Source organism: Pan troglodytes, chromosome 9 (genome assembly GCF_028858775.2).
Source record: "Pan troglodytes isolate AG18354 chromosome 9, NHGRI_mPanTro3-v2.0_pri, whole genome shotgun sequence".
Taxonomy (NCBI): domain Eukaryota; kingdom Metazoa; phylum Chordata; class Mammalia; order Primates; family Hominidae; genus Pan; species Pan troglodytes.
In genome coordinates this window covers 94,476,179-94,503,966 of record NC_072407.2, presented here as the reverse complement: position 1 = coordinate 94,503,966, position 27,788 = coordinate 94,476,179, and the positions used below count along the sequence as shown (strand labels likewise).

The following is a 27,788-nucleotide window of genomic DNA, read 5'->3' as shown; positions in this document are numbered from 1 at the left end:
GCTAAATTGTGTTGGCTGTGTATTATCTCTGAAGTGTGGATAATTATGCCTCACAGTGTTACTATGAAGGACACATGGGCACCGCCTCACGTGATGGAGCACAGTCAACATGGTTTCTTTGAGGGCGTTCAAACAAAAACAAAAGAAACATCTGTATAAACTACAATGGACAGATCAAGCTGACAGCCAAGTCTTGTTGTCTTGGAAGAGGAAGACAGGGCAGGCATACAGAACTGATTAAAGACCACAAAGCACTGAGAACCACAGAGCAAGTGGAATTTCACATACCAGGTCCAAAGTGTTCACTCCAAGCATTAGCAAGAGGCACAAGGAATGTCAAAGGTCAACTGCAAATGGGAATCTTGAAGGTGGGAGACACTCGGTCATGTGGTGAGTACATTCGCATTTGTTTTCAAATTTAACCTTCCTCACACAAAATCCCTGTTATAAAACGTAACATCAATTATCCTTCATTGAACACACACACACACACACACACACGAATCAGTCTGCATGATGGCATTCTGACTCAACGACATCATCAAGCAAGAGAACTATCCATCTTGTCTCTCACGGTTACTTCCTCCAAACATTCTTCCAGCTCAGAACCTAACCAGTCCCTTTAGGTTGATTTTTTACCTTATCTACCTCACAGCCACTCTGGGATATCAGTCTTCCAGACTATGGCCTGATTCCTTGTTGACCTTCTTTTGTACTTATTTGGATAGAATGAAGAAACCAAAATTCTTCCACTCCAAAGACCCTGTTCTAGTAATTTCAGCAATTCTGAAACAGTGACAAACATAAAGTTCAAACCCAAATGTAAAAAGATGGATTTTTCCCCCTAGTACTTAATGATGTTTTTGATCACATCTCTGAAGACTCTGCTCCTGACTGTGAAGAGATGAGTATGCCAAATCCAAGATAACCCACAAATATTGGTCTCACTTGTTCATAAGAGCCTCCAGCTGTCAGAAAATGAATTGTCCCAGTCCAAGGTTTAAGTCATTTTTTTTCTCATCTACAATCCAACAGTGATTTTGGTGGAGGCAGGGACAGAATCATCGGCTTTGGTCTGGCTTACCTTAGAACTGCCTGGTATAGATAGAAAAGATGTTTTCCTGCTCATCATCATGGGGACCTTTTTCCTGGTCCAGTCAAAAAAGATAACTCCATCAAAAGTAACTTCTGCTACCTTCCAGAAGAGAAACAAAGCTATGGCTTGGCAAATACAGAAATGTTTGACACTTTAATGCTTTTGTGGTTCAAATTTATGAACGTATTTTGGATCGAGAAAAGTGAAATAAATATATAAGAATCTAGGCAATGTGCTTTGTGCTATATGTAAAATAACTCACTTATTATAAAGCACAAAATCACTTGTGGAACAAGCTTAAAACTTGGTTTTCCAAGCTGAAGGAGGAAAACAGAATATTTTTAAAGAGGTTGGAAAAGTGTTTCTTACAGAAAGCATATGGAGAGAGGAGTGGCAGGGGGTATGATGACAAGGCCAAAGATCTAAATTGGAAAAACATTGCTATTGTCTGAACGTTTTGTGCACCCAAATTTCCTATGTCGAATTCGTAACCCCCAAGGTGATAATATTAGGAAGCAGGGCCTTTGGAAAGTGATTAGATCACAGGGCAGCAGTCCTCAGTAATGGGATTAGTGCCCTTATAAAAGCAACCTGAGAAAAACGCTTCATCCCTTCCACCATGTAAAAACATAACCAGAAAGCACCATCCATGAATGAGAAAGCAGGTCCTCACCAGGCACTGAATCTGTCGGCTCCTTGCACTTAGACTTCCAAGCCTCTAGTAATGTGAGAAATACATTTCTGTTATTTATAAGCTGCTCAGCTTATGGTATTCTGTTATAGCAATCCCAATGGACTAAGACAAACACCAAAGTATTTTTGCAAGGAAATAACAGAAGAAGTCAATGCATATAAAATAAAAATTCGGAGACTTCAGAATGAAGATATTTTTAAAAATCTTTAAGAGGATGGTGAAAATCAAGGCCCTTGATAGAGTTAAAATAGTATGTAATGCCTTATGTGAAAACTGCTGTCTGAAATGAACCTACATTTCCAACTGGGGTATAAGAGATAGCACCTGCTGAAGAGAGGCAAGGGTATGGAGGTCTTGGTGAGCTTCAGTCACCAATAATAGGCTTATAAGATCTTAATGAAAAATAGAAGAAAGATTATAACTATCTTGATGATAAAGTCTCCTGGATAATAGAAATATAAGAAGTATGAGCCTAACCACTGGCCAAGAGAGCATTAAACACATTTTAAGAGAAGAGCAAGCCAGGTGACCAGAACACACTGGAAATCTGAAATAACCACATTTATAAGAAAGTGATGGGCAGATCTGTGGTTGTTGGCTCTATTGCAGTAGCAGTAAGAAGCCATAAATGTAAGCTAAAATCTTTCCTAGGGTCAATGACACAGTGAACATTATTTAAAAGTCAAATATTTTTAAAAATGTAAGCTACTGTAATTTTTGACACCACCTTAAATGGCTGAAAAAAATGACACAAACTGCAGTGTTTGTAGTTAAGTTCTTCATAGAGCCACAGTGTCCATTTTGTTCATCAAAACATACATTATTCAAAGCTTTGAACCACAAAAGAACAAAGATACTGGAACAGATCCCCCATGTACTCGGAGGTAAAGCTGATGCCCAGAAAACATGTCTTCCTCATCTAATTTAACCTTTGGAAAGGAATCAGAGATAGACGCTGAGCTGCTGTTGCATCTACATAGCTAGCCCTTCTTTCTTTTCCTTTCCTTCCAAAAATACCTACTGAGCAGTGATCATATGCCAGGTTCTGACTAAGCCAGACACAGGACCCAATAGTGCATCAGAAATAAATCCTGCCTTCAAGGAGCCTACAATCAGGCAGAAATAAGGAATGAGAGGAATATACAGCTGATCCTGAACCAAGAGAAAGTATTGCCAATTGATGTAAATTTAAGCTGAGCCTATACAACCACATCCTGGGCATGCTCAATGATTCTAATAAAACTAGCTGACCCTTCAGAGCTAGTTGGAAACAGACAGTAAGATATCTTATAGTAGGAATATCAGCTAGAAAACTTTTATCACTTTTTATCTGGGCAGCTGAACAGAATCTTAATACAGACAAAATACACAACACGGAGTCAGAACTTAGTGACTGAACAAGTGTTTATTTCCTGGGTATTTGTGAAGCACAGCTCTATTTTTAAGAAATTATCCCACACCTCAGTATCCTCATTTGAAAAATGATGATAGGGCTGATAACCCATTGGATATTTTTATATAACTATAAAATAACACACACAACAATACATTTAAAACTCTTAGCCATTATATGTCCATTATATGTCCTTCTTCAACATGTTTTGTGAAACTACAGCTTATGGTCATAAACATGTGTTCCCATGCATGAGCCTGTATTGGGTTTCACTCATTTCTTCCTAGTCTTACACGTACAGACTGTACAGGTCTGAAAATTTATACCTCAGTATCCTTTAAGCCCTTTAAAAAGCTGCTTCCAATTGAAAGTCATCTTTTTAATGTCTATTGAAGAGAATTTACACTGTATTTATGGCCTGGACATAATCATTACCTTCCAATAAAAATGACATATTAAATAAAAAGAAATTTTCACCTGTGAGCTCTTAGAATATATTTGCTTACTCATGGAAATTCAGCAGCGTCTTGCTCAATATTTTCTGCATTTCTCAGTACAATTATTTGGGGTTCATACATATGTCTATTCAAAATTTGCCAAATCTGAGCAACTCAGAAGCACTAAGAAGACAGAAAATAATAACAACAAACACCAAAGCAGATAAAACCACAACCACTATCCAAAGTGAGAGATTCTGGGATCCATTTGAGAGGGGCAGTAACCCTTCTGACCTTTATTCAGCTTCTGGTTAGAAGCCGAAACACAGCAGGACTGCTGGTTCCAACATCTTTATTAAGAATCCCATGAACCGACTAGGAAATATTCCCCTGCAACAAACAGTTGACATGTTCTTGAAAGTGACAGGTCATCTATCTTAAGCTGGTTACCAAGCTCTGCATGTTAAGTGAGCATTTGAGATCCCCAGAATGATTCACTATTCGTCTGAGAGCCCACAGCACATTTGCTTGCGTTCCCCACACAGGCTGCTTTCCCACTGTTATTTCCCTCTGTCTGAAACCCGAACTGATATCAGACAAAGCAAACAATTTAATTTTACTAAAAGGCTAGAAACTTGACCTCACAGCTGGAGAAACTGCTTTGGTTTGATCAGGACAAAAGAATGCAGAAGCCTCTCTTTCCCCATCCACCCCCAGCAAAGTGGTCTGCCAGTCAATTCCAGGGGAGACTTTGCCACATCCCAGTACTCAGCCCACGGGAAGACAGAGTACAGGGGGACAAACTCTTTAACATGCACTGCCTGAAGCCACAAGGGGATGCTTTCTATTTATTTGTGTTTTTCAAAGCTTTCTAATATTTTATAAAGTGCTACTGTTTCTCATTTTAATATCTGGCGTTTTAATGTAGGGCTTATTTATCTTACCAAAAACAACATAATAATTGCAGAGTAGAAAAACACTTTGGGAAAAGAAGTGTTTGCATATGTTAATGACTTAATTTAAAGAGTTCTGTGAGTAAAAGCAGAGATGTGTGATAAAAGAAAATGTGCTTTCATCTTTGCTTCAGATGTTAGCTATGATTTTTTTAGGTCAGTAAACAACAAAATGTGAACTACTAAGTTGTAAAATACCATAAAGGATGGTCACCAAACATCTCACAATATAAGTATAAAGTGCAAACAAAGTCAACTCTGGCATCGGCATCTAATAAAAGGTGATGCTTACTTACAGCCATGTCAGTAACTCCATGTCTCAGTAATAAATACAGCTAAAAATGAAAACCTAAGACCTCAAATGCACCTGCTAAATTATCAAGACAGCCTTGAACAAAATAGTACCCATGTTTACAAGTCCTGGGTTCAAGGGTCAGTTGTGCCACTGACTATCCCTGGGGCTAAGGGAAAATAACTTCATCTCCGTAAGTCTCATCTTCCTCAAATGTCAACCATGGGCATGAGCTCAAGCCTCCAAAGAATCCTTAAATATTTTTTACAAAATCCAATTCTAGACTGGGTGTGGTGGCTGACACTTGTAATCTCAGCTACTTGGGAGTCCAAGGCAGGAGGATAGCTTGAGCCTAGGAGTTCACGACCAGCCTGGGAAACATGGCAAGACCCTATCTCTACAAAGATAAAAATAAAAATAAATTAGTTGAGGGTGGTGGCATGCATCTGTAGTCCCAGCTCGTTGGGAGACTGAGGTGGGAGGATCACTTGAGCCCAGGAGTTGGAGGCTGCTGTAAGCTATGACCCCACAACTGCACTCCAGCCTGCATCTTGGGAGACAGAGACAGGGTGACCCTGTCTCAGAAAAATCCAATTATATAATAAGTTTAACAGGATATATATTAAATTACTCTAATTATTTGACAATTACTAATTTAGGTATGGTGTGTGTGTGTGTGCGCATGTTTTATTAAACAGGTCAGCATACTACCACTTTCTCTGCGTGAATGTTTTATGCTCCCAACTAGAATGGAATTCCTCTAAACCAGGGAGATAGCTCCATGTCCAGCAATTCAGACAACATGCCTGACACAGCAGCTCTTCAGTTCAATTTTAAGTCATGTTTAAGGATGTTACATTGTACAATAAAAAAAAACTGCTGTAAGACAGTATTCAGAAAAATGGAATTTCAGAAGGAAGATGGGATATATGCATACAATTAACAACAGTAAAGGGTGGAGGTAGTGTTTTTCCTCTTATGGTACAGGCGTGATGGAGTGAAGGGAAGTTTGAGATGGGGTCCATTTACATCACGACTTTTGATTCACTCTTAAATAGTTTTAAACAGGCTACTTCTATGCTTAACAAATCTGCATTTATAATTGTGTATTTCAAATTACATTCTTCCTACAGTTCATAGTGGGTTTTTAAATCACAAAGAGTAGTTATCAGAGTTTGTGGCAATCAGTCAAACTTCTTCTCCATCTTTCTTGCCTTCCTGCAAGTTAAAATACCAGGTAACAAATCTAAAATTCCTTCAGGACTTTATCCAGAGGTTGTCTCTCCCTAGTGAGGCCTTCTTGGAACCCACCACCACCTGTACAATTTATTGATCCTTCAATTGCATTATTTTTCTGCTTAGCGCTTGATAATAATCAAGGAAAACATGCATAATGTGTGATATGTTAGACCGTTTTAAGTGCAACATCCCCACTAGAATATACAATGCTTAATTTTAGGTGCTAACTTGACTGGATTAAGAGATACCCAGATAGGTGAAAAAGCATTATTTCTGGGTATGTTAGTGAGGGTGTTTCGGAAGAGACTGACATTTGAGTCAGTGGGCTAAGTAAGGAAGATTCATCTTCATCCAATGTGGGTGGGCACCATACACCTAGAGAGGGACCCAGATAGAACAAAAAGGCAGAAGGAAAGCAAATTCTCTCTCTCTCTCTCTCTCTCTCTCTCTCTCTCTCCCTCTCTCTGTCTGAGAGTCCTCTGGCCACAGACTGAGAGTTATACCATAGTCTCCTCTGGTTTTGAGGCTTTTGAACTTGAATTGACCCATGCTACCGGCATCCCTCCTTCTCCAGCTTACAGATGGACTCTCATAGAACTTAGCCTCCATTATCACATGAGCCAATCCCCCTAATTAATCCCCTCTCATACATCTATATCCATATCTATCTATGTCTCTGTGTGTGTGTGTGTGTGTGTGTGTGTGTGTGTGTGTGTGTGTGTGTGTGCATACATATCTCCACTGGTTCTGTCTCTCTGGAAACCCTGCCTAATACAGAATGTTACGAGGATAAAGATTTTTGCCTATTTGGATCACTCTTTTAACTCAGTGCCTAGAATATTGTAGGAGTTCATCACGCGTTCATTATAACATTATATACTATATATTGCATAATATATAATACATATTGTAATGAATACATGAATATTACAGATATTCCCTTTAAGCTCCTAACAACAAAGGCACATGAGAAAACAGAATGCACAAGATAGACACAAAAATGTGCACAAAAAGATCCAAACATACCTACTCCAAGAGGAGTATGTGGTCGGGACAAGAGATAGAACCATGGATTTTGACGAGGCTGAGTTATAGCCTTGGCTCTGTTAGTAGTTCTGTGGACTTGGGCAAATTATTTCATTTCTCTAAATTTCAGTTCCCATGCCCACAAATCTGGAGCAGTAAGAGTACCTACCTCATAAGTTTAATGTGAGGCATGAATGAGCTCAAGTACATTAAACAACTTACAGAGTATCTAGCAGATAGCAAGCTCTCAGTAAGTACTAGACGATGGTGGTGATGGTGCTAAGGAGGAGGAGAAGGTAGAGGAAGTAAAGATGATTGTGACTAGGAAGGACGATGGAAAAATAAGTCCAGCAGATTAAATTCCCAAACTCCTTCACTTCAGCCCCTCTACTTCCCTCCCGATTTCCAGCTCATGAATTCATACACGTACATTCCATAAAATAGCGCTCTGACTTCGGATACTTGCAAGAAAGGATGGGTAATTTTTAAAAAATCGTTTGCTGGCCGGGCACGGTGGCTCATGCCTGTAATCCCAGCACTTCGGGAGGCTGAGGCAGGCGGATCACAAGGTCAGGAGATCCAGACCATCCTGGCTAACACGGTGAAATCCCATCTCTACTAAAAATACAAAAAATTAGCCGGGCGTGGTGGCAGGCGCCTGTAGTCCCAGCTTCTCGGGAGGCTGAGGCAGGAGAATGGCGTGAACCCGGGAGGCAGAGCTTGCAGTGAGCCGAGATCGCGCCACTGCACTCCAGCCTGGGTGACAGAGTGAGATTCCGTCTCAGAAAAAAAAAAAAAATTGTTTGCCCATGTCAATCAAAGAACGCAAAGTGCTGCTACTTTTCCTCTTTGTAGTTCTAAGCAGTCCAGGTTCCAGAGACAGAGGGATCACAAAACCTTGATAAACCAGAACCCTTGGGAAATGTGTCATTTTGCACACTTCAGTTTTCCAAGTAGTTGAGCAGCCTGTCAGATGGTCATCATAATTTTATGGGCTTTGTTTTGTTTTTTTAATTTTCTATTTTTGATTTAAAAAATCTTTCCAAAGTGCATTACAATTCTCTTTCCAGGTCCAGTTTGTGCACCACCGAGATCTGCTCAGGCCAACCTGTACCACAGACACCTAAACATCGACTGTTCACCCTACTCCCTGATAAGAACTCTCTGTTCCTACCACAGAAAAAGGAAGCCCCCCAATCCAGTACTCATTGATAAAAGACAGATAGTAATGTGAACACTGACCAGATGGTACCCACAGAAGTACTAGCTTCCCACTAGTACTTCCCAGAAGTTTTGTGACTTAATGGCCTATGTGGCAGATTTGACCAATAAAAGGCCAGAAATGGGCAGGAGGCAGCAGAGAAACGGCTTACCCTTCCTTCCAACTCCAGGTAAATGGTCCAAAATAGAGTGGTTCTCAGTGCCCTCTCTGGAGACAGGCAGAGCAACTGAAAACAGGCTGAGTATTGTTGTGAAGCTGTGACCAACTTAAAAACACACGAATTTATATGTGGTCTCCATTTCATCCCATATGACTTCTTCTTCCTCACTCTTGCTCCCCTGTGATTAGTAAAACATTAGCATGTACTGTAACTTTTCCTTTAGGTTCTGTTTTCTAGGGAACCTGGGCCTTGACAATGATCCCAACTTCATTACAATCATCACCTAGCTATTATGCTGCATGGGAATGAATGAAGTGATGAGAGCTCTTTGGGCTTAAAGCCTCCATTTGCGGGGCAGGGAGGGGTGTACAGAGTCCTGCTCTGTTGTCCAAGCTGGAGCACAGTGGCACGATCTCTGCTTACTGCAACCTCCACCTCCAGGGTTCAAGCAATTTTCCTGCCTCAGTCTCCTGAGTAGTTGGGATTACAGGTGTGCGCCACCACACTCGGCTAATTTTTGTATTTTTTAGTAGAGATGGTGTTTCACCATGTTGGCAAGGCTGGTCTCAAACTCCTGGACTCAAGTGATCCACCCGCCTCGCTTCCCAAAGTGCTGGGATTACAGGCATAAGCCACTGCACCTGGCCTGGGCTTACAGCCCCTAAGGAGGTACTTAGGGCTGTTTATCCTGAAAATGTCTGAAGTCCCAAGATTAAGCCTTCAGATTCTAGTTCTGACCTACCTCATTCAAATCTCAGCTCCACCACAAGCTGTGAAACCTTGGACAAGAAATTTAAAATCAAGTTTTTGTTTCTCATCCATAATATGTGGATAATCAGAGTACATACCCCATAGAATCCTTATGAAAAGAAAATATGTCAATACTTATTTAACACCTGGCACAGAAAAACACACAATGAGAGTTAGTGAACTCTTTCTCCTGCTGCCTGATTTACGGGGTTATTTCCCACTGCTGTAAGTATGACCATCTATTGCAATATCTCCACTTCGCAATTTCTAAAATGCTATAGGATTACATATCAGGAAATCCATCTTATTAGAATTGTGTGCAAAGTGAAAGTAAGTAGGGACTGAATGAAAACCACAGAGTTAATGTATATTAGTGCAAACTCTGTAGAAAGCTCCCAATAGCCATTATTGCTTACATCCTGGTTCTTGAACATATTTTACCAAATTATGAAGTTCTAAATGAGCTAAAGTATCATTATCTATGTTTGAGTCATGCTGTATTCCTACAGAATACAGAATTTTGAGTTAGCATAATCACCCTTGAGCACCTACAGTATCTCAGTTGTGAAACACAAGAATTTAGTGACCATAAACCAAACTCAAACTCACTCCATTTCTGATGGTTTACCTTCTAGGATAAATATCAGTGTAGGATAAATTAGCAGTCAGATGAAAGAAAGAGTACATGTGATATTTTAGCATCTAAAGCAGTATTGTATAAAATGGTTATCCAATATTTAATAACTGTTTTTATTTCAAGGCTAATTCAGTTTAATCATTATTCCTTTATTAACCAAATATTCTATTAGAAGTATCCTCAAGGTGTAAGAAAGAAATACCTAACTCTACCCAGTATCAGGGAGAGATGTGTGATACGTATGAGGACAGAGGACCAACACGCATGAAGAAGACTAACCTTACTTTCCATCTTCACAGCCCCATTCACAACCTCAGATCTCATACTTGGATAGACCGAGTAAAGAATTTCCTTTCAAAGCCAACCTCAAAATAATGTTTCTTTTTAAGAATCATGGTGCTTTATCTAGGGTTTAGTCAATGAAATCAGAAACATCCTACCAAACCAATGGCCCACAGGGATGGAAATTATGGATTCTAAGATACGCTACTAATATAGAGATTATGTTAGATTATTTATAGTAAATTACAACAATAATGTGCATATTATGATTAATTGAAACTTCTTATAATTTAGGGAAATCCCTCAAGTTACACTTTTAGAATATGGAGAATGAGTCTGAGTGAAAGAACTCTGAGACAGTTATTAGCGCAGCTCTCAAAAGCCCTTTTAGTGTGCTTCCTGGATACTGGTATATTGTTACTCGTGATTTCCCAAAGATATTTTATGAGAAGGAGTAGGCCCAAGAAAAAATGCAATTCTTTCAACAGCCAACTGCTCCGAAAAAGCAGTGAGACCAAAGCTCCACACTTATTGAACTTGCAGTTTTTTTTGTTTGTTTTTTGTTTTGAGACAGAGTTTTGCTCTGTCACCAGGCTGGAGTGCAGTGGCGCAATCTCGGCTCACTGAAACCTTTGTCTCCCAGGTTCAAGCGATTCTCCTGCCTCAGCCTCCCGAGTAGCTGGGACTACAGGCGTGTGCTACCATACCTAGCTAATTTTTGTATTTTTAGTACAGATGGGTTTCACCATGTTGACCAGGATGGTCTCGATCTCTTGACCTCATGATCTGCCCGCCTTGACCTCATGATCTGCCCGCCTTGACCTACCAAGACCTTGCAGATTTCTTATTCTTCAAAGGCTGCTTTGGCTACAGAATTTCCAGGGCACCTCCTCAAGCAATACAGAGACACCAAAGAGCCAGATCCACTCACATACAAACTTGGTCTATGTCCTTTGCAACATTTGTCTGTTGGTTCAGTAATATACAAGAGAAGTGACAACCTAAAACCTGGTCTAACCAGGTTTCTTTGGCATCAACCTTAAAATCAGGACTAGACTTTGTGGCCTGGCCCAGCTCAAACACTTCCTGCAATAACATTAAAGACTTCTTTCAGAAAAATGTTCATTTACCAGTAATGCTGGGCAGATGCAGATTTAACACGAAGCTATTAAAGCCAACACTCCCGAGCCCCAGGGAGGATCCTAACAATGATTCACATTGTCCTACATTTTTATAAATTTTGCAAAATATATTTTAACCGCATCAGTTCAAAATTTCTATTCTCTTTCCCCTTGATTACATTTTACATCACATTAGGTGAAGTGGTTGCAGCCAGTATAGAGATCTGTCTAAAAGAGAATTAAGTTGAGGATACATTTAGTTTTCATTTAGTGGGATTATTTATATGACTCATCTTCAATTCCATACATATATATACACATACACACATACTGGAATGGCTAACAACAGTATATATATGTGTGTATATATATATATATATGTGTATATATATATGTGTGTATATATATACATGTGTGTGTATATATATGTGTATATGTGTGTATATATATGTGTATGTATATATATATATACACACAAACATACTGTTGTTAGCCATTCCAGTGTAGAAATGGCTTCCAAAACCACTCCCACTATCCATTGCACTGAGACACCCAGCATTTTAGCATGGAAGTAAGACAAAAACTGGTACCACCATATGAATATAACCTGAGGTGGGTGGCACTAGAATTACAGCAGTTTTGGAGGAGAAATTAGGCTAAAATGAACAGAGCCAGAAGCTACTCTGTGGAAAACTACCAAATGATTAGACATGTAAACTTGTCACTAGAAGATGTGGTTCTTGCATACAGAGACAAAATGAAAGTTCTCTCCTGGATGATGCAGCATACAAGTTAAAAATGCACTGTAAGTTTTTTCTTTTGTTGACAAAACTCACAGACAAAGAAATTACTAGTTTTTTTGTTGTTGTTCTTTATGGAACACAGACTTGCAGCAGTATTATTAATAGCAAGAGTATCTGTAAAAGTTTATATGAAAAAGAAACTTGATAGAAGTTTTTCCAAATTTTACACAATGTTAAAAATTGGCATGTCATTAAAAATAACAAGTTGTGACTTTGGAGAAATGGTTCTAAACTCTCAATAATAAAAAACACAAATTTCAGTCAACCACACTGGAGAAAAATTAAATAATCTTTCTTATTTTCTATGGCAATGATTACAAAATTGTTATCCTAGGGAAAGGCAATCAAGCAAAATTTCAACCCAAAAATGTAAGAAAAAAAACATTAGAGAGGTGTGTCAGACATTTAAAAAATACTATGTTATTCTTCTGAGTTTTGTGGTATCTGTCATATTTGTTGACTTTCAAACTTTTAAGTTGCTGTGATTGTTTTCCTTGTTCTAAACAAACACAATTTTGTTCTTATAACTTATTCTTTTTCTCAAAGCAGGCATTCGCAATAGTATGAACTTCAAGCCCCACAAAACTGGGATTCATTTCTGGGATTAGGCATTCCTTGACAATTAACCCTTGCTTAGATAGCATTATCAACTCACCTCAGTGCTCTAGTTATCCTTCATACTGTTGTGTCTCCAATTGGAATTTGTAAAACTCATCCCACAATGCCGAAGGATGGGCCTAAGGCCACAGGGAACATGATGAATGATCAGTAGAAGACACTCATTTATGTTGTACCACATGGTGTACAATTAGATTACATGCTTTTCTGTCTCTACTATCAGTTTTTTTTGTTGTTGTTTTTTTGGAGGCAAGGTCTCACTCTGTCATCCAAGCTGGATTGTAGTGGCATGATCATAGCTCACTGCTGCCTCAATTTCCCAGGCTTAAGTGAACTTCCCATGTTAGCCCTCCCTTGCCCCACTAGCTGGGACTGCAGGTGAGTGTGCCACCATGCCCACCTTATTTATTTATTTTATTTACTTTTTAATTAATTAATTTATTTTTAGAGAGAGGGTCTCACTATATTGCCCAGGTTGATCTTGAATGCCTGGGCTCAAGCAGTCTTCCTGTTTTGGCCTCCCAAAGTGCTGGGATTACAGGTGTGCACCACCATGCCCAGCCTCTACTACCAGTTCTTCATTTAATCATCTGTACCAGTTGGCATCACATGCCCAGACAGCCACCATGGCTGCCTACAAGCTGGTGCTGATCCACCACAGAGAGAGCATGTGGAACCTGGAGAACTGCTTCAGTGAGTGGTACAATGCCAACCTGAGCCCAGCAGGCCACGAGGAGGCAAAGTGCTACAGGCAGGCACTGGGAGACACTGGCTCTGAATTTGACACCTGCTTCACCTCAGTGCAGAAGAGAGTGATCTGGACCGTCCGGACAGTGCTAGATGTTATTGATCAGATGTGGCTGCCAGTAATGAGGACTTGACACCTCAATAAGGGCACTATGGGTGTCTGACCAGAGTCAATAAAGCAGAAACTGCTGCAAAGCATGGCGAGGCCCAGGTAAAGATCTGGAGGTGCACCTGTGATGTCCCACCACCTCTAATGAAGCCCAACCATCCTTTCTACAGCAACATCAGTAAGGATGGCAGGTATGCAGACCTCACTGAAGATCAGCTACCTTCCTGTGAGCATCTGAAGGACACTACCACCAGAGCTCTACTCTTTTGGAATGAAGAAATAGCTCCCCAGATCAAGGAGGGGAAATGAGTACTGATTGCAGCCCATGGAAATAGCCTTCCAACCATTGTCAAGCATGTGGAAGGTCTCTGAAGAGGCTATCATGGAGCTGAACCTGTCAACTGGTTATTCCCATTGTCTATGAATTGGACAAGGACTTGAAGCCCATCAGGCGCATGCAGTTCTTGGGGGATGATGGGTAAAGCCATGGAAGCTGCGGCTGCCGAGGGTAAGGCCAAGAAGTGAGGGCTGGCGGGCAAGCTACTGTCCCCAGGAGCACCCTCCCTGTCTGTCACATCCCCCTGTGCACCTCCCTCCTGGACATGTCACACTGACCACATCTGTAAGCATCTTAAGTTGTAACTGCAGATGGGGATCAGTGGCTCCCATTTTCATTTTAGCCATTTTGTCTCCTGTAGCCACTCTCTTTACAACCTAGTCAGAATAATGCTTCTAGGGCACAGGTTCTCAGTCCAAGCTGAGAAAAAGCTCTCCTTGTCCAAGAGAGTCGAAAGGTAGTGACTTGGGTTTTTGCCAGTGCTTTGTTTACTAAGGACTTGTGGGGAGGAACCACGCTAAGCCATGACCAATAAGGAGACGCAAGAGAGCCGATCTGCTCCTAGAGCCAGTCCTGTGCTTTTCAGAGTCAGGCCATTGCCTGGGGGCTCTAGTCACTCCAGTGGAAGATGAATGCAACCTGCATGGTGATGTGACAAAGAACTCCTTCCTCCCTCACCCCAGAGAGCTGGCTCTAGCAGGTTGAGATCAATCCTGACTTTAGTGTATGTGTTACATTTACTTTTATAGAAGTATAGTGTATATAAATAATCCAAAACAATAACCTTTCTGGGGTTTCTCATGGCAGTTGAAATAGCCCCACATGTGGTCATCAGAAAATAAGCCATTCTTCACACCAATATGGGATAAGCTCCTTGACCTATGAGGGGTAGGAGTGCCTCCTGCTGTGTATTTTAGAATCTCTCCCCCACCTTGTTTCAAGGCAGTGAAATGCCTCTTGGTCCTGTCCAAGTGTGTCTTTCACTGACTGACTTCTGAATCATATTCTAGTTGCTTGGCCCTGCCACATAGGCCCAGTGTTCATTTGAGCATAACTGTACTAAATCCTTTTTCCAGATCAGTATAATAAAGGAATGATATGCAATTTAAAAAATCATCTATACATCCTCTTCAGTGCAAAGCTCCATAACAACAGAGAACAGGTGCATGATAGATGTGGAAATGAGAGAAGGAAGAAGTAGAGGTCAAGAAAAAGGAAAAAGGAAGGAGGAAAGGAAGAGAGGCAGGCTTTTAAGGAAGCAAGTGGAAGAAAAAATCATAAAAATGATTTAAACTCTGTTTTACACATCTTGAAGGTAACTACAAAGTCTGTTTCTTTACCATTTGCCATATCTTTTAGGGTATGTGTGTGTACCTCAAACTTTAATCTTAATTCATTTTTTATTTGTTTGTTTTTCATACAGGGTCTCACTCTGTCACCCGAGCTGGAGTGCAATCGTGCAAACATGGCTCACTGCACCCTCAACCTCCTAGGCACAAGTGATCCTCCCACCTCAGCCTCCCATGTAGCTGGGACCACAGGTGCATGCCACCATGCCCAGCTAAATTTTTTATTTTTATATTTTGTTGGTAGAGATGGGATCTTACTTTGTTGCCCAGGCTAGTCATGAACTCCTGGACTCAAGCGATCCTCCTGCCTTGGCCTCCCAAAGAGCTAGGATTATAGGCATGAGCTGCTGTGCTTGGTCTTTTATTTTAATTCTTTCAACTTTTATTCACTTTCAGTTCAAGACATTTCATATTCAATCTGTTATCTTACTCAGTATTATTCTCACCAGTATACTGCTTTTTAAAACCAACTAGAATATTAACTATGTTATGCAAATGAAAATCTGTGAATTTAATCACAAAGAGTGGCCCAGAGGAGCCACTAAGTCCTACAACATCCAATGGGAAAATTTTGAGACTCCTATTATATTCAATAACTTGTATACCAATGCCCACAATTTAATATAAATTGAACTGAATCCTACACACAACTCTTTGTAGATTCTGTCTGTCGATAAGACATGCTTTCATAAAAACTGGCAAGTGAAAAATGCAGACTACAGCCCATTTTAATTTTCATTTCATTTTCTTTTCAACGAAACATTGTGAATGTAGTGGCATCACATAAATATTTATCAAACTCTATAATTCTTCCAACTGTAATGATAAATAAAAGTATCTTTCAATGCGCGTACAAAACACTAGCAGAAAACCATTCTTAGAAGACTGAAATGAGATGCAAGCTATCTGAAGTCATGAAGGGCAATAAATTTATCCCACTGCCTTCTGGAGAGTCACAAATATATGAAGCAATCATCTGGTAGTTTTGGTAATCTATGCTTACTAGGCTTCTGAAATTTCACTGTTTGATAATTGAAGAAATAAAAATAACACAGCATCACTTGGCACTGGAGAAATGAGGACCCTGACCTGATGGGCCGGTAAGCCATTGAAAATGTCTATTATTAAATATAAAAGGAAGATTGCATACAGAGAAAAGACCACACAAGTTTCCAGGTTGTAGGTTTGCCAACCTATTTGGATTACCTCTTTATGACTGTCATTATTTTTATCATTTACTAGTTATACAGAGACAATAGCAGCTCAAGCCTGACACACAATGAAGACATAATTACAGATTTGAACCAACAGTCCTCTATTAAAACCTAAATTGCCCTCAGCCCACAGTTAAAAAAAGGTCAAGAAGAAGACACCTGCTGAAAAGAGTAATAAAAACATGCTGTTTATTATTTTCCAGAAGCTTCTAATCCTTTCTCCCACCTGGCTTACATGACAACTACAAAGTTCATCAGAATGTTGTGGAGTGTTCAGGACTCCTCAGGGAAACATTATTTTTTTTCTCTCAAATAATTATGGTCAAAAAGTCTAGAGCCAAGAAAAGTTTCTGCTGTCACTTGATCATAACTTCATTTCTCTCCCTTGCTTGCTCAGGTCTCATGGGGAAAATTTAAGGGCAAGCCTGGGCCAAAATGCAACAAGCCTCTTTTGATTTAGATGGGCGAGAGTAAAAATATCATCTCAAAAAAAGAATAAGGACAGGGACGCCATTTAGTCTGGATTTGTCATGAATTAAACCAAAGCCACCAAATAGCATCTGTCTTATTCCTCAACATGTCAAAGAGAAGTTGCCAGGCAAGTTTGGGAAAAAGAAGTTGGAAAGATTAACAACCAGCTATAAGATAAAATATGATTTCTGGTGCTTCTGAATATGAGACAAAGGAAGTTTATATTATATTACATTATGCAAGAGATATGCTACTATAGGAATTAATCACCCTTTTAAATATCTGGGCTGAAGCTAATGGTTTCTTCAATGACAAAGAGCTCCTCATTTTTTCAAACAATACAGCTCTTCCATTTCTTGGTTTTCACTCACCCACTCTTGACTATGATGATTAGAGGCTTTGGACAAAGAATATTAGACTCAGCACTGGCAGCTAGTGAACAGTTCTTCAATTGAACTAAATAAATAAAAGCTACTCAATTGTTTGCCTTTATTCTTTCCTTGGCCACCAGCTGAAATAAATCCTTCTCCCTCTAGAAGATCAAAGTACAGCATCACAATGTTTGAGAGCTTGAAAGATCCTGGTACCCTACCATCCAGCCAAACCCCTCTTTTTTCTGTCTGAGGACACAGGTTCTTTAGCAAAACAAAAGTTGTTCTTTTATGGTAGAAAAGATGTGGAGAGCATAAGTTAGATGGGAAGATACGGTCCTCTGGTTTCACTTTCTTACCTTGTAAAAAAAGCATTGGATAATTATTATCTCTCTACTGTTGGTACTGAAATGTACCAACACATCAAAGCAGTATTACAGAAACTGTAGTAGAGATTGCTAGAAAATATCAGTATTCAAAATATTTTAAAACTTAAAATCTGTTTTAGAAATATTTAAATAAGAAAAATATTTTATCAGTCAAGGTCCTGGCAGAAAACAGATGGCACACTCAAACTGGGTAATGAGGAACATTTAATAAATAGACTACTTACAAAGGAGTGGGCAGAGTTTAAAGAAGTAAAACAAAACAAAACAAAAATAGTGTCGTAATCTAGGGCTAGTAACAGCAAGGAACTGTTCCACCCATCTGTGGAGGGATGCACCCAGCCCACAGTAACCACTGTAGAAAGAGTCAAAGGGATGAATATCCTGACCTGGCTCTCCTTCTTTCTTAGGTTCCCATTGGTGGAACCAAGAGATGTCAGACAGCAAAAGAGCCCACTGGCCAAAAAGCCTCTGGGCACAGAGCAGAAAGAAGAGTGAGAATGGATCAGAGAGGCAAATGGGAGAGAGTTAGCCCAACTCTGAACACAATTATAAAGTTATACTTATTTATTATTGGAATAATCTGTTCACAATATATAGAAATTAGCTTGACAGTAATTAATGTGTCTCAAATACCTTTTCGGTTTGTCTATCTGAATTCAAAGTGTACATTAGGTCTCCTAAGCCTCTGCTAGGTCTATCAAAACATTTGGAATAAAGAGCATTCTGTGCTCAGATATGCTGGAGAAATGTTTCAAGAGCCTCAGTGCAAAGAAAGGTAAATGTAAATGCATAGGCACGGGGCCTGTGAGTCTTTCCTCATAACACCAGATATAGAAAAAAAAGAAAATAACTGTCCATACCTCCTGGGATGACTGAATGAGATCATCTGTTTAAAGCAGTGTGCACAGAACTTGGCACACAAACAGATGGTGCTCAGTAGATGTTAACCACTGCTGCCACTGTTACCAGCATCATCTCTTGCATCTGCATTCTGACCTGTCAGATACCCATTTCTTACACTTCTGCCTGTTTGTGTCACTAGTGCCTGGTGCAGTGCCTTACACATAGGCAGTGCTCGATTAATGTAAGCTTATGAAGACAATTGTGAGAGCTGTCACGTGCTATGTCATGCTATTCTATTGTTCAGTAATTATTCACTCCTCTCTCCCTTTCCCCTGTTGGAGGAGTGTCATAGTCAGTTTAAGTTGCTATTAAAAAAAAAAAACCTTACAACCTTACACTGGGTAATTTGTAAGCAACAGAAATATATTGCTTACAGTTCTAGAAACTGGGAAGTCCAATATCAAGGTGCCAGCAGTGTTTGGAGAGGGCTTGCTCCTCACAGATGCTGCCTGCTAGGTGTCCTCATATGGCAGAAGAGCAGGAGAGCTAGCTGGAGCCTGTTTTATCAGGGCATTAATCCCATTCACGAGGGTGGAATCTTCGTGATTCAATCCCTTCCCAAAAGCCCCACGTCTTAAGACTATACATTTGTTATTAGGTTCTAACATGAGCTATAGGGGTGGGGGAGGGGTGCACAAACATTTAGGACATAACAAGGAATATTCTTTTCTGCCCCACAGTGCTGAGTTTGGCCCCATGACCTGCTTTGGCCAATGGAAAGTGAGCCAGTTTTGAATAGATACTTTAAGAGGCACTGCAAGTTTGCACCAGCCCTCTTGAGCTCCTGCCTCTCACTTTGAGAACATCATATCCCAGATAGTGAGTACTCCTTCAGCCTGGGTTCTGGAATGAAAAGACATGTGGATCAGATCCTAAGTCAATCCAGTCTGCCACAATGCCGTTTCAGCTGTTCCCCCAGAGTCTGGGGCAAGAAAAAAATATTTCCATAAGCCAGTGAAGTTTCACAATTGTTTGTTATATAGCAATAACCCAGAAAAATCTGACAAATACATATGTGTAACAAGGTTATGATGGCATGCTGGACTGGAAAAGAAGGACAATAACATGAAATTTTGAGTCCATAACACTAGAGTTCAAATCTCAGCTCTGAACAGCTACCAGATGTGTGACCCTGTCTGGGCAAGCCTCAGTGATCCCTACCTTGTTGCATTACTGTGACAATTAGAAATAGTACCTAAAATGTACCTTGCACAGTGCCTGGCACATAATAGGTACTTGATAACTGGAAGAAATAATCCAATTAGTAATAAAGGATGGCAAAATATCTTCCCAATTATCCATGATTAAAGTGCCAATTGGAAATTTTTCATCTCAATTAAATATTTCTTTAATTAACCAGATAAATAGAAAGGGTGAAACCATTGATCAAGTTTGTACCTTCCAAAATATTTATAGAAAATTACATTTTGAGATATATACTATGCTCTTTCTAAAATGGTGTAAAACCTCTGAGTAGTCAAAAGTATGAATCCCTGTTGTGTCAAAGAATAAGAATGCATTCTTTGTGAAGGAAAAAAATGATTAAATTGCATCTTCCAGACTAGTGATTTAAATTGTGATCAAATCCACTATAGTTGGGGAGGCCCCCATTTAATCCATTTACTGTGAACATTATTAAACATATATTAAATGCTTGTGCATAGCAAAGAATTTCAAAGGTATGGTTTGATTCGCAGAGCTCTAAGAAAGTCAAGAACATAAAACTACTAAATGTATCAACTAATCCCAGCATACACACTTCCACAAAACATTAAGCACTACAATTACTGAAGCATAGAAATAGATTTTTATCCATTCGGAAGGCATTCAGAAAAATATCACCACTAATAAATAATAAAAGATTATTTGAATTGTAAAATTTGACTAGAAAAGAAATTTATCTAAGACATGAGCTCAAGTATCTGCCTTTTAAAAAACTAAGAAAAAATATTTTACAGAAAAGATATATATAATCTGGTAGCCACTGTCTGAGGAGCTCAAGTAAATTTAGGGTAGTGTTTGCAAACCACATGAGGAGGAAATGCTTGAAAAGCTTAAATGAAGATTCCTGGGCTCCCACTCCAGACTTACTGAATGACGATAATTGGGAATTTGGCCTGGTAATCTGCATTTGTTAACAAACCCTGCAGATGACTCATGTGTACTCTAAGTTTGAGAGCTGCTAACCAATGCAAACACTTGGGTAATCTTTGTCGGCCAACTTAAAGGTTTTAAAAGACTTAAATCCAAGCAAGTCTAGGCCATTCTATGCCCACAGGTTAAATAAAGACAACAGAGTCTATACCTGAGACTCAGTAATGGCTACAGGACTAAACAGCTTTTCATTCTGCTGGCAACTCAAACCATATTTTTTTTAGCACTTGGAAGCAAAAAATTGATGGATCATTCAACAGTAGTAAAAATTCAATGGCACCAAGGTGACACCTTCTCTTATTGGACATACAATTGCCAAACTTCTCTTCAGTGTTAGCACCACCTGGAAACAAATCCAGATGGTCACTCCTCATCAGCTCCTTGGACTTAGATTCTAAAATCTACAAGTGCTGAGAGGAGAGAAAGAAAGATGGTTAAGATTGTATGGACACTGTAGTCTTCTTAAAAAAAATCTCAACAAGCCCAAACCTTCTTTCCTGTAATACAGAGAAAAAACCCAGTTGTGTTTTCTAAGAGAAGGGAACAGAATGAAATAATAAAGGAGGAAAGACATTGCTACTATAATTTTAAAACTATGAAAAAACATCAGAAACATGAAAGAATTGAAAGGAAAGGGCAATGGATTAGGATTGAGGAGATGTGGTTTCAAGATACAGCTTATATCCTTTAAAGCCTATGTGACCTTATAAACTCACTTAGCTACTCTTCAACTCAAAGGACTTAATGTTTATAGGAAAGAGGTTTTTAAGTCACAAAGCAATGTCAAAATGTAAGTGGCATTAGTATCATTGATGACAAAAGTTTTTATTTTTATTTTTAATTATTTTTTTTTAAGACAGGGTGTCACTCTGTCACCCAGGCTAGAGTGCAGTGGTGCGGTCACCACTCACTGCAGACTTGACCTCCTGGGTTCAAGTGATCCTCCTTCCTGCCTCAGCTTCCTGAGTCATTGTGACTACGGGCATGCACCACCACACCCAGATAATTTTCTGTATTTTTTTTTTGTAGAGATGGAATTCCACCATAATGACCAAGCTAGTCTGGGACTCCTGAGCTCAAGAGATACACTTGCCTTGGCCTCCCAAAGTGCTAGAATTATAGGCATAGGCTACCATGACTGGCCAATAAAAGTTTTTTTAATATATATATAATTCAGAATACAATGGAGCAAATGCAAATACGTATCTTTTCTAAATAACACCCAAGGTAGAAACATTATAGCAAGTTACCTGTGGGAAAATCTAGGCCACTAATAACAAATTGTTCCAACTTTTCACTGTATCAGGTAAACCAAAATGCAACTTCCTGATTTAAAAAAGAAAAAAGAAAAAAAAAAAACCTCAGTATGGCTTGATGTAGTCATCTGTATAGCAGTGGTGAATGATTCAGTTCAGCTCATACTTTTCCTATGACCTACCTACCCACATTTACCTGAGTCTCAAAGCTAAGTTCATCACTGGAAAGCCATACAAAAAATGGGGCTATAAAGAAAACAGGAAGGTTAATCAATGACCAGCACCATTAGTCAATAAGTCCAGGGTTGCAAGGATTTTGAAACCTGTTTAATACTTTATTGACTTACAGATTTTAGCTCAACACCAAATTTCAGTGTAGTTGGGTACATGCAGGGAAATTCCAACTTATCTTTAGATGAGTGAGAGCAAGGTATACTGCAGTTACACAAAGCTAAGTTTGAAAGTAGGCTCCACATTCTATGTCTTCTCTGAACCTCAGTTCATGAGTTGGTAATTATCAGCCCCAGCTCATGGTGCTGTTGGAAGAATTAAATAAGATCTGTCTATAAAACCCTCTGTACAGTGTCTGGCACATTGTAAGTACTCGATGAACTCATTGTTATTAGTAGTAAAGTATTAGTACAGAGTAGGCACTCGGTAAAGGCTAGTTCCCCTCTTTTATCATTTTGTGCTTAAAAGGCAGAAATATATTCCAACTAAATTATAAGGAATACATAATAACATACAGTATGTGGCAAAGTCAGGGGTGAAATTTCCTAATATTGACTTTTTAATCTACTATAGCCACGGAGACCAATTTTATAATTTACACTGGCCATAATTAGAGCCTATGTATACAAAAGTTATAGTTTAAACTTGAGATGGTACATGTAGCTTTCTTGCTACCTAATACTTAATATAGTTTCTTAAATCATTTTTTCTGGTATTGTGGATATACAGTTAGTATGTCTATAGTGATACCTTCCTACCACCTGTTCTAATCATCATCATCATCACTGGGACTGTTACGAACTGAATGTACGTGTCCCCTACAAATTCATACTCTGAAGCCCTAACCCCCTATGTGATGCTATATAGAGATAGAGTCTTTGGGAGGAAGTTAGGTTTTGATGAGGTCATGAGGGTACTGCCTTAATGATGGCATTAGTGCCCTTACGGGAAGAAAAGCACCAAAGCCTGCTCTCTTTGCCATGTGACATGGCAAGAAGTTGGTAGTTGGCAAGCCCAGAAGAAGGCCTTCATTTTGACTGTGCTGGTGCCCTGATCTTGGACTTCCAGCCTCCCGAACTATGAGAAATAAATGTCTGTTGTTTAAACTACCTAGTCTGTGGTATTTTGCTATAGCAGCTTGAGCTGACTAAGGGGAAAAAAGCACTCTACGAATATTATGGACAAGGATCTAATGTATGTAAATGTGCTCTGAAAATGTTAAGGTGCTAATATTACCATTTAAACAAGACAGGGAAGACACAGGCCCTCACTTGAGATGTCTACAATCTAAAATCTAGAAAAATGCACAGTGCTAACAAAGGAACAGAAACACACACATACACAGATGCATGTGTCCAGGCACATGAACATTTTAAAGACAAATAGAGACAATAACAAGTATTTTAAAAAACCTGTATCTCTATCTATGAATGAATAATTTAAAAAGTAAGTCAGAAGCGATGAAAATACTGGAACAATGTTGCCCCATATTTTTTAATGTTTTGTAAATATCTCCTTACAAATAAATTCTTAATATCAATTTTTATAAATAAAATTCATAGCAAGACTCATTTATTCCATTAAGAAAACATTTGTAGAAGCAAACCTCCTTATATTAATGGAGCTACAGAGTGCAAATGCCCATCATTCAAGGACCAGATGAACCCATGAAAGATAAAAGACCAAGCAACTAATGCAATATCACTTCTGCAAAGCCTTACTGTAAAGGGAAAGATTCCTATATAAGATCCATTTGAAAATCCATTTCACACTTCTAACTTAAAGCCAATTCAAATGTAATTTACTTTATCAGAGTCCTTCATTTAGAGAGGGTCAGGAGTACAATCAACAGAAGTGACAATTACTTAGGCTTATCAAAAGATGACCTGGTAGCAATAGCGCTGAGCAAGAAAATAACAAAACAAAACAAACCAGGACTCCCACTGGAAACCACAGCTGTTAGTTTATAAACAGATCTTCTAACAAACCAGAACATCCTAAGACAAAGCATCTATGTGCGTCGTCTCTGCACCAAATGCAACCTCATTTGTCATTCTATTTTAGTGTCCTAACATCCCTTTACTTTTCCATTGTTGACCATTTAAAAGAGGTGAAACAACACTCTTGGCACAAAATATTACACTTACCACTCTCGTCGTCTATACTGAACCTTCCAAGACCACTGCCATCCCTGATGGAGTACTGGATCTCTCCATCCCTTCCGGAGTCTTCATCTCGAGCAGTCACCTGCAGCACGCTTGTTCCAATGCGTGAGTTTTCTTTTACAGATCCAACAACAGCAAAGTCTGGGAAATAGGGAGTGTGGAGGTTTTCATTGACATCCACCACTTCCACCTCAACAAAGGAAACAGATGACAGAGAGACAGGCCGCCCTTTGTCTTTGGCCCGCACAGTAAGGTTATAGAACTGCTGTTTCTCATAATCAAGCTCTTTGCTCAAGCGGATAGCACCACTTGCTTTATCTATTTCAAATCTCCCATTATAGTCATTGACCAAAGAATAGCGCACTTGACCCCCCAATCCAAGATCTGGATCATGGGTCTCAAGCCAAGCAATGACAGTGCCAACAGGGAGATCTTCAAGAACCTTCACACTATAGCTACTGGGAATGAAAGCTGGGGAGCAGTCATTGACATCATCTAAAAAAACTTTAAGAGTGACAACTGAAAACAGCTGCTGACCACTCTCTGCCTTGTCCCTGGCTTCTATTTTCAAAGAATAATTGGCTGTGGATTCCCGGTCCAACTGGTCGGCTACATAAACGATTCCAGTTGAGCTATTGATGGCAAACTGCTGTGTATCTGTCAAGACTGAGTAAGTCACTTCACCATTAGAACCTAAGTCTTTGTCTCTGGCTTCCACTTGAATGATTTCAGTACCAATGCCTGAACTTTCAAGAATGTTAACTGAGTAACTGTCTTGAATAAAAACTGGGCTATTGTCATTAGCATCCTCCACATTGATGGTCAGCAGTCTCCATGACGATTTCTGTGGATTACCTAAGTCATAGATGGTGATATTAAGGAGATAGAGGTCTGTGTGTTCTCGATCCATGGGCATAAGGACTTTAAGCTGCCCAGTCTCCATATCAATATTAAAGCAACTATCCGTATTTCCATCTGATATTGTAAATAGCACTTTTCCATTGAAGCCGGAGTCGGCATCATAGGCTTTAATCTTCAGAATGTTAGCACCAACTGGCAGATCCTCCTTTACAGCCACATCAGAAGGAAAAGACTTGTCAAAATATGGTCCCTGTCTATTAATTGAATAAAAGTCAAGAAATCCATCTTCCAGATTCAGTTTCCCATTTGCTTTTGCCTTAATGAGTAGTTTCTCTGCCAGCTTTTGAGCCACACGAGTTTCTCTGCAACTGAAGCTCTTTGAAGACACTTTCCCATGTAGGACTGAAATGTTAATAGACATGGGGTCTGCAAGATTCTCTCCATCAGTTGCTGTAATTCTGAGGGCAAAATTGCCATTTTTAATGCCAGAATTTGTCAGTGATTTTTTAAGCTGTAAAACACCAGAATCTGGGTTTAAATAAAAGAAGCCAAGTTCATTTCCAGAAATGATTTTGTACTTTACAAGTTCAAGTTCATCGATATCGATCGCTGAGACTGCTGTGATGTGACCACCAACTGGAAAGTCATATGAAATAACTCCCTGGCAAGCCACTTTTTCAAAGAGAGGGCTGTTGTCGTTGACATTTCCTATTCGAATAGTCACATTGACCTCATTTTCATGGCGGTATGGTGAACCCCAGTCAGAGGCTCTAACAATGAACCTGTAAATTTCTGGGGAGGATTCAAAATCCAGTTCTTCAGTTGTGCTAATAACACCTGTAAACTGATTAATGACAAATGGTAACAAATTCAGGCTAGCGATACTATAGGTGATGTACCCATTTTCTCCTTTATCTTTATCAGAAGCTGAAACTGTTAGAACGCTGGTTCCCACTGGGACACTTTCATTCACATAAGCATCATACAGTGGTTGCTGAAATTCTGGGGTGTGGTCATTCGCATCTTCTATGCTGATGGTGACTTGTGCTTTTAAATCTCCTTCCTTGTTTGTCACCTCCAGTTTATAAACCTCCTTCTTAACAGTATTCAGTGGCCGTGCTGTAACAATCAGACCCGACCGAGGATTAATTTTAAAGTACACTGCATCCTCACCAGGAGATAATTTGTATTCCACATCTATCGGTTCAGGACTTAATTTTACTATAGCAACCACGACACCAGGAGGGGAAAATTCACTTATGCTCACATCGTACACTTCTTTTTCAAATCTAATGGGGACAGTGTCTCTTGTGGGGTTGCCAATGTAGACTGCCTTTAATGCTGAAAATTTTTGAGGAGATCCCTTGTCTTTTGCTTGAAGAGTGAGATTGTAGCCATAGGGAAAGCTCTCCCAGTCAATCTGCTTCCTCTCCTTAATCTTGTACTCATTCAACCACTTTCCTTCCTTAGCCAGGAAGAACTGATCTAAAGGATCCCCAGCCACAATGGAAACAGATTCAATCTCTCCATTCGCTCCATCATCTAAGTCATCAACTGTCACCACTGCATATGTTGGCTCTTTTTCCAATGAGAAAGGAACATGAGTGACTACATGGATTGTTGGGGCATGTTCATTTATGCGCTCAATGTGAACATAAAGCTTTGCAGTACTGCTCACTCCATTGTTCCCATACAGTTTCATTCCCCGGTCCACAGCCAAAATTTCCAGATCATACCTATTCTTTTCATCATAATTTAATCGACCACTTAAGGAGATGACACCACTCGTGGGGTGAACTGAAAAGAGATCAACTTTATTTTTAAAGTAGTAGTAGAATTCTCCATTGGAACCAATATCTGCATCTGTTGCAGTCACCTGGGCGACACTAGTCCTTAGAGGTGTGCTTTCTGCTATGGTAACAGAGTATGTTGTGGGTGAAAACAAAGGTCTCAGATCATTCATATCTAAAACCTGTATATTCACTTTGGTCCATGCTTCCAAATCCTCTCCTCTGACAGAACCTTTTACTATCAATAAATAATTATCCTGGATTTCCCTATTTAATATGGCAGAATTGCCACCTTTAGTTCTTATTCTGAGAAAACAGAAATCTGCAATGATGACTTCCTCTGCTTTGAAAAAGCCTTCCTCGTCTCCGGACACTATTCTGTATTTGATATCCCAGGATAGATCTATTAAGGTGATGCCCATTCTACTCTGGCTGTTGACGTAGGTCCTTGCTGCTGAGTTCTCATACACGGTAGCATTATAAATGGAATGTGTGAAGTGGAAGCCCAGGGGTCCAGTCCCTGGCAGCCCCTGGGAGACAGTGGCCAAAAGCTTGAAAAGCAGGAGGATGAGGCAACAAGGAGGAGGCCGTGTGCCCACACAGTGTCCCATAATTATATCCATCACATCATACTTCCATCCTGGAGGGAAGAAAGAGAGAGAGAAAAGATAAATTAACCATCCTAGAAGAAGGGGGAGAGTGGGAAATAACTATTAGG

General features: G+C 39.6%; 1 protein-coding gene, 1 long non-coding RNA gene and 1 pseudogene across 7 annotated transcripts in view; 1 reads left to right on the top strand and 2 right to left on the bottom strand.

The window, feature by feature from the left end:
• LOC107967192 (uncharacterized) overlaps nt 1–7,045 on the bottom strand; it is a 37,366-nt gene extending 30,321 nt beyond the window's left edge. Inside the window, exon 1 of the long non-coding RNA XR_001707490.3 lies at nt 289–7,045. This is a non-coding gene — a long non-coding RNA (uncharacterized LOC107967192). The remainder of the gene's footprint in view (nt 1–288) is intronic.
• The window catches only part of FAT3 (FAT atypical cadherin 3), a 677,141-nt gene that overhangs the window by 517,774 nt on the left and 131,579 nt on the right, over nt 1–27,788 (bottom strand). For all 6 annotated transcript variants that reach the window (XM_016921780.4, XM_009423966.5, XM_054662602.2 and 3 more), the window contains one exon: nt 24,402–27,710. In XM_016921780.4, the coding sequence (XP_016777269.4) occupies nt 24,402–27,693 (3,292 nt within the window). In that variant the 5' untranslated portion in view covers nt 27,694–27,710. The remainder of the gene's footprint in view (nt 1–24,401; nt 27,711–27,788) is intronic.
• On the top strand, nt 13,350–14,104 carry LOC107967189 (phosphoglycerate mutase 1-like; annotated as a pseudogene).